The following is an 8,111-nucleotide window of genomic DNA, read 5'->3' as shown; positions in this document are numbered from 1 at the left end:
AAATCTGAAATAAGTTAGTCAATGGGACGCTCCTCTACTTATGGTAAATTTCCTAGCCATTTCATGATGAAGATGATGATGGATGATGACTGGTGATGATAATTGATCTTGGTGTTCTTTTATAAATATTAATACTTAATATTTTAAGTTGCGTTATAACATGAATTGATTATTATATTTTTGATACATAAAGTAAAAAAATAAACATGAATAAAGTGTTCGATGAAGTAAAACTACATGAAGATCTTTGTGAAGACCAATCTTCTATGAAGAACAGTATTTCTATGAATTCCTTAGAGAATGGATGCAAAAATTTTCAATGTAAAGAAAAGCTTCATATAAAATTTACCGATCTCAATGTAAGTATTTACGGTACAGATATACTGAAGAACATTAGTGGAGAAATAAACCCCGGTGAAATCCTAGCTATAATGGGACCGTCAGGTACGTATTTTCAGACTATTTTAAATAAGCCTCAGCGTTTGATATTTCTGTTAATAACGAATAACGGATAGGCATCGATATCGGTCCATTAAGACGAATCGAATTTTCTAAAGTTTATTAAAATAGAACTTTTTATGTGTTACAAAAATGTTTTTTGTTGGTTTATATTCATACAGTTAATTAAGAGTTAATTGAAAAGCACTTTTGTGTTAATGCCTTGAAACAAAATAATTGAAGGCATGTGACTTATGTGAGGTATGTGAGGTGTAACAAATTTTTTTTATGGAATCATGATTTTGTATGTTTAATATATAAACTATTTTATGTTTGATTAAAATTTCAAATGATTATGGGAGTTAGTACTTTTTTCATTGTTATTCGTTTCGTTACAGAAAAAAACGCCGATGCTGAAATTTGAAATCATTTTTTAACTAACATTACTGTTACCTTAACAAAAACTAAAATAAATAATTTAATGAGATTTGAGTTGTTCGTTTTCCAAAATTTATTTACAAAAACAATCTTTGTTTATACACAGATACGAAATTTTAACTCAAAATTTTAGGCGCAGGTAAGTCCACCCTTTTAAATTTGCTCGTTGGAAGGGAAACAAAAGGAATCGCTTTAAACAGCGGCTCGATTGAGATAAATGGCGAAAAAACATCGAAGTTGCTCCGAAGAAAAATTGGTTACGTCATGCAGGAGAATATTTTCTTTTCACATGTTACTGTGCGCCAATCTTTGGAGGTAAAAAAAACTTGTTTTAATAATTTTAAATTTAAAAATCTTAACCACTAAAAAATAGCAACAAATATTTCTGTGTATTAACTTTGTATAGTTTATAGATTATTTTCCTAAAGAATTCGTAAACAAAAGGGCTTCGATGGATTTAATCGATGGATTACAATGTGAATCACTTTCATAATATTTAAGCAAAAATACTTTTTAGCTTAAATATTATGAAAGTGATTCGTAAACTGTAATTTATCGTATCGTTTACCGAAGGTAAACGTATTGACAATACCCCGTTTGTATCGTTAGTACAAACGGGGTATTGTTTTAAATGCTATGATTAAAACCGTGTTTAGAATTGTAAAACCGTGTTTAAAAATTGTCTTTTAAATAAGCCCCCGTTCATACCACGATTAATCAAAGTCTTTTTACTTAAAATGCTATGATTAAACCGTGATAGTCTCGTTATAATTTTTACGATCAAATTTGTATTTTTAACGTTTAAGTTTGTTGGTAAAATCAGACTTCCAGACAAGATGAAGTGGAGTGAAAAATTAGCAATTGTCAATGAAGTGATAAGTGAGCTCGGTTTGGAAAAATGCCAAAACACAGGTATCCTCAGGATTTTATTAGAAAAATCTATTCATGAGAAAACAACGCATTTGCACGAAGGTATATTATAAATATATCTAGAAGATAGGATTATTACAAAGCTCTCAAAAGACTGAAAAAACCTATTCATTTGTTCGCAGAACGGTACTGAAAAACCTATTCAATTGTTCGCAGAACGGTACTGAAAAACCAGCTATTTATTTTTTCGCAGAACCAGCTGTGGTGTACGAATTAGAAAAAAACGTTTGCGTGTTTCAGAATTGCTTGAAAAACGCCCAGTTAACAATCCACAAGAATTCCATCGCTTAAATTAATTTCTTGATTTGACATCAAAAGACGGGAAATTTTAATTCTTTATTTTCATGGTAGAGCACTATTGAAATCTGATATTGAATCTTGATTTGTAAAAATAAATCAAACCAACGCTACGCCTCAATACACAAATACAGTTTGCGAGATTTCTTGGCTGCAAATCTTGATTTGACTTCTTCATATGATACTTTATTAGCTAAATCAGATTTAAAACTGCTCCTGGCCTATTGTTGAACGCAAATAGCCTCTGATAATAACCAGCTTGCTCAACGATCTCTTGTGTTCAGAGACGGAAACGAGCGATATCAGAAAGACTTGAAGTGAAACACACACTTGGTAATAAAATTAATGAATTCCTTTCTGATCACAACCTCGTTTAGAAGAGGTTTTTCACTGACTAATATATTTTTTCTAATAGAAAAAAAAATGCTAAACTTCCTAGTCGAATTCTTTTTTACTCAAGTCTTCTAGGTAGAGCATGTTTTGATTCTTGGCTTTAATACGTGGTTCTTCTTCTGTTAGAAATTTCATTGAAGACAAAAGGAAGAAAAACTTTTTCCTCTCTATTTATTTTAAACTCTTACATAATCAATTATGTTTTTTAGTGCAACAGTAAAAACATTACATTCAAAGATTTTGGATGCTTTCTCGCGGTTGTAACCAGCAATTTCTTCGTATAAGATCTTTTTTCTTTTTTCAGCAAAAATGATTTGATTAAACCACAAGTTCTTTACATCTGTTACTTCCTTACAAATTAAATTTCCAATACCAGCGGATTTTATCCGATACGACAAAAGATCATTAAGAACCTTCAATTCATCATCAAGATTGAGTTGAGTTAATTGGAGAAGAAGAATCACGTTGCTAACTGCCATCAAACATTTAAATCAGAAAGTAGTTTAAACAACAAACTTAGAAGAATTCATCTTTTTTATTAGAGAACTTACTTCGTTATTACTTTCGGCGGGAAGGTCTAATTCTTTTCGACTGTTTTATGATTTCAGGATCTCTTTCGGCTTCTTTACGAGTGGCTTAACTGCTTCAACCCTTGTGCACCATCGCGTAACAAACAGCTTCTTTAATAATTGTCCTGTCTCCTCCTAAAGGATTTTCCAATGAACTGGGCTACAGCTGGACAGAGTTTTTGAAGGATTTCACAGAAGCTAACTTAATAGAAAGTACACCACATAAACTCAAATTTTTGGATTCTTTTGTCTAATCAAAATTCACACTTGGTAGATGTCTCGCTTCTTTGTAGATGTCTGCCTCATTAGCGCCATTATCATAGCCTTGATCATAAAAAGTTTTTAAATAAAGCTTGTTCTCTTCCCGCACGAATCGAATCAGGAGTATAGTTCGTGATGATAGTGAAGTAGATTAATCTCTTTATTTCCCAAATTACTTCTTGAATCACCAATTTTCCGCACTCTTCAACGACTTCCTTCGGTGATTCCTAGGATAACTAATGAGCTTATATGAGTTTTTCTTCTTGGCGATTGGCAACATGAGGAAAATGATCTTTTAGGGTTTTACTGTGCTGAGCAACTAGTTTTCATCCTATAGAGGAAGTTTCCGTTCCAATGTTAGTAGAACATAGTTAGTTGGGCTGGAACCTGAAATAATTCAAAAAATACTGAAGTTTAAGCCATATTCAAATACAATTGTAATTTTGTCAAGTTTTTTCTTGCGCGTGTTGGACTTGACAAGCTGGCGCCAAACAACTGCAAGATCTTAATGTTCACTTGAACTTATGTACTGGGAATGAAATCTATAATTAATTAAATTGTCCTTTATAGTAATTGCGAAAAAGTTAAATTTCAATAAGTTCCATCATTAATTCGCATAAAATGTTGGATTGGTTTTTTTTTTTTTTAATTCACAAACGAAGCGAGTTTTGATCAGTAGTGAATTACGGATTTTTGCTGAAGACCGCATTTATACAGGTCATATTTTTATGATCATATTTGAAAGATTATTTTTTCAAGACCGTATTTATAAGATCAAATAAATTTTTTTTTTTTTTTTTCTATCTTAGTTCCTACTGAAAATAAAGTTATTGCAAAAGAACGCGCATCTGGTATGTATCGTCTATCAGCGTATTACACAGCAAAAAATATCGTCGACCTGCCGGTTTTACTCCTGCCACAGTTTATTATTTACACGCTGACGTACTGGTTGACTGGACTCAATCGTTCTTCTGTATTTCTTCTAGGGATATTTACAGTTGTTTTAACAACAGCACTTTCCCAGGTACGATAGGAATTTCTAACTAAAAAAAATCTGTTCGGTAATTTACTTCTTTTAATGCCAACTGAATAAACTGAGATGACTGTTTAGTGTTTTACTTCTGTTACATTGATCGTGTTTTTAAACTCTTTCTTTCAGTCAATAGGTTTGATCATTGGCGGAAGCATTAAAGATTTAAAAAAAACCTTGGTCGTTGCAGTTATTTTCAGCTTAGGTACCATGCTACTAGGGGGTTTTTATAACAAAAGGCCCCCGCCATGGTTAAAATGGAGTAGATATATATCAGTTCACAGCTACATTTATAACATCTTCTTGAGAATGGAGTTTGAACATGCCCAAGAAGTGTTTAAGTAAAGATTTATAAGTTTTGAGTTCTTTTCAAACGGGATCAAAATTATTCTCCCTTGAGATAATGTGAAGGAAATGATTTCATCGATGATTTAAGTCACAACTTAAATCAGAAATATAAAAAAAAATTTAAATCAGGAAAGAAAAACAGATAAATAGGATAAAACTTAAACATTTTAGTAATTTCTTAAATTGATTGTTGGTGGGAGGACTAGATAACTAGATAGCATTCAGTTAGCCTACTATCTGGTAAATCTCCTTTTTTCTTTCCCTCCCCTTCCCCTCCCCCCCCCCTGGATCCTGCGATCCAAAGTTTGAAATGAACTACTTTTAACCTGAAAGTAAATTATTTACATTTTTTGGTGCTGTTTTTTTGGTTTGTTTTTTTTTGGTTTTGTTTACTCGATTTTTGCTGTGACTATCTTGAACTTTTTCTAATGAGTTGTTTGTACTTTTATTTTAGATGTTCTTCAAATTCCGAATTTCGTGAGTGCCTCTTGAATAACAGAACGCATATTACTGGACCAGAAATAATGCCATATATCAAGCCGATCGATTTTGATATTCTGCAAAGTATTTTTATCATAGTGGGTTTGAGCATCGTTCTAAGAATTGCATTTTATTTTGTACTCAAATATTTGAACAAACCTAAATGAAACTTTTTAAAGAACATATTTCATATCGAGATCAAAACATAATAACTGTAAAAGTTCTGCATACAGTTTGAGACTTTAACTATTAACGGTTCTCCAACTGAATGTTATACTCACTTTTCTCCTTCACAATGGGGAAGAAGAAAAGAAAAGACATTGTGAAGGATACAAGTGAGTGTGAATGTTGTAAAGGGGTAATAAAAAATACTTTTAAAAGGGATATTTTTAACTCAGCACGCGAGTTAAACGTGGTTTGCAATCCTCTATATAACAAAGCGTATGCAACTTCTTCTCTAGATAATATCAAGAGATGCCAATAACCTGCTCAACTAGCTGGGTTAGACTTCCCTCATGTTTTAACCTCAAATTTACATTCGGGATAGAAAGTGCCTGAGATGCGTTTTTGCCTTCATAACAATTTAATAATTGAGAATGATTAGCAATTCCTTACAGCAAAATACACCTAAACCGACAATGACGTATAAAGAGAATAACCTGCAAGCAAGTATTTTCCATCAGGAGTGTACACTACTATTGCAAGAAAACAAAATAATTTCTGTGATACCAGTTAAGAAGCTTTATCAAACTTTACAAAATGCAATCTTGCGTGTTCAGTAAAGTATATTATGTAATTAAAAATGCAAGTTGATAAACTCCATATCGATTGCAAATTAAAACACTTACGACTCGTCTGAGTCTTTTTAAGCACCTGAGTGACTTTTTAAAGAAAAAAAAGTAACAAGAAAAACTAACTGGATTGGATTACAACATTGCACTATATTTTTAAAAATTAGATCAGTAAAAACATTTTGTTCGTTAAAGAAATTTAGTGTTTCATAGTACTCCAGGTTGCACACCAGAATTTTTCATGGTGTAAAAAAAGGAACATAATCGTTATTGAGTTATTCATTTTATCTTATTCTAATCATTCAGTATATTACAAAAATATCCATTTCAATTGTCGTTTGAAATTTGTACAGGTTTGAACTTTCTCCCTCTAATTGCAAATTAAAGTCTCAAAGAAGTAGAGTTTCTGTTGAAATAAATAAAGTGTTGTGGACACCAAACCATTTTCAAGTTTTAAAATGCTTTGCTTTTTTTCATCAAAAAAAAACCCACATATGACCGTTTATATTTTGGACGGAGTTTAAGTAAATTACACCTATTATAAAAAGAGCGCAATTTTTTTTTTTTTTTTCGTAATTGAAATTCAATGTTACAAGTTATTCACTTTCACGTTTAAATTTGAAATATGTTTTACTGGAAAGTACTGGTACCTGAAAAAATATACCCTTAAATATGTTCTTAAATCAATCCGAAAGAATTTTTTTATTTTAAAATAAATAATTACCATTTAAAGAAATTAATTTTTATTTGACGGCCAGAAAAATAAAAATGAAAACTTGACGAATCTGTAAAAAACCTTCCAGAACAGCTACAAAAATGCAAAAATCAATGAAGAGTTTTACAATCCTTTTAACTTAACCAGAAATTTAAGGAAAAAAAGTAAAGAAAAATTCTTAGTTCAAAGTTTACTTATACTTCGTTTGGTAACTAGATTGTTCAAAAAGACTTAATTGGTTTTTCAATTAACTTAATGATACAATTTCGTTCCCTGTGTAATATACCTTCACCGCTACCTTATAATGATCATTATCGTTGCCGGAAACGAGATTGCTTAACCATAATGACATAAACTTAAAAAAGTCTTATGAATTTGAGTTACGATTGAATAATATTTAAATGCAGTATTTTTTTGGAATGATTTTACTAAATTAATCAATTAACAAAGGTTTAAGTTTTTATTCCTATGTCGACATGCTTGAGGAGGAAGATAAAAGATTTCAGATTTGTTAATCATCTGATCATCATCACGGTTTATTAATTAGGACAGTCCAAGCTTCTAAATTTTAATGAGTCTGGTGAGTTTATTTACAATTGTTTGAAACTCGTCTGTTCAAGAAAAATTCAATTGCTTATAGATTTTCTTTATTTTTGATAAAATTTTGGACTTGTTAAGTCAGCATGATATTAGACTATGCATTTAAATGTTTTAAAATTCGAACTGCAAAAATAAATTTTGTATTCCGTTTTTGCTTAAAAAATCAACATGGTATGAAGCAATATGAAGTTTTATGTAAAAATATCTCCAATAATAGTAAGCTAAATATGAACAAATCATTTATAATACCAGATGTGATATAAAAAATGAAGCTTAACAATTGAAGGTCAAAAGTCATTTCCTTTTTATAGACACAAATTTAAATGCGTCAAACATGCTCCAAACTGACGAGTTTCAAGTTTGGCTTAAAAACTATTTGACGCAAAAATGGCGACCCAATCAAACATTTTATAATAAGCATGGTTAATTAAGTTTATTCTCATCAAAACTTTTTTCGCTTCCGTTCGGTTAAATAGATGGTTGCGAAACCGCTGGGCTAATGTAGCATAACTTTATGGAATATATTTAAAAATTGCTTATGAGGAAATGAGCATAAAAATCTTATCCACGAAATAAATTTTGTATAAAAAAAGTTACAAACAGTTGAAACTGGTTTGGTTTTTAAAACAGGTTCTGACTGTTGTTAAGGATGTTAATTTTCATTTATCATTTTACTTTTGAGGCGATTTTTAAAAAATCTGAAATAAGTTAGTCAATGGGACGCTCCTCTACTTATGGTAAATTTCCTAGCCATTTCATGATGAAGATGATGATGGATGATGACTGGTGATGATAATTGATCTTGGTGTTCTTTTATAAAT

The 8,111-nt window shown here is 30.9% G+C and overlaps 1 protein-coding gene across 1 annotated transcript; it reads left to right on the top strand.

Moving 5' to 3' along the window:
* Positions 1-206: 206 nt before the first annotated feature.
* Positions 207-6,262, top strand: LOC145202590 (uncharacterized). Its single transcript, XM_090082035.1, has 6 exons — positions 207-444; positions 1,010-1,191; positions 1,683-1,848; positions 4,100-4,350; positions 4,486-4,697; positions 5,159-6,262. Exons 1-6 carry the CDS (start codon positions 207-209, stop codon positions 5,349-5,351), a joined length of 1,242 nt encoding a protein of 413 aa, XP_089938161.1. The 3' UTR covers positions 5,352-6,262.
* Positions 6,263-8,111: the final 1,849 nt, after the last annotated feature.

This window comes from Hydra viridissima, unplaced genomic scaffold (assembly GCF_058129835.1).
Source record: "Hydra viridissima isolate aposymbiotic clone 2 unplaced genomic scaffold, HvirCarnegie_v1 scaffold_3, whole genome shotgun sequence".
NCBI lineage: Eukaryota > Metazoa > Cnidaria > Hydrozoa > Anthoathecata > Hydridae > Hydra > Hydra viridissima.
The sequence above is the reverse complement of the archived record's forward strand: the minus strand, read 5'-3'. Positions and strand labels throughout refer to the sequence as shown.

Coding starts and splice junctions, on each gene's coding strand:
- LOC145202590 (XM_090082035.1), top strand. CDS start 207: ATGAATAAAGTGTTCGATGAAGTAAAACTACATGAAGATCTTTGTGAA. Junction 1,849..4,099: donor AACAACGCATTTGCACGAAG/GTATATTATAAA, acceptor CGTATTTATAAG/ATCAAATAAATTTTTTTTTT. Junction 4,698..5,158: donor CATGCCCAAGAAGTGTTTAA/GTAAAGATTTAT, acceptor CTTTTATTTTAG/ATGTTCTTCAAATTCCGAAT.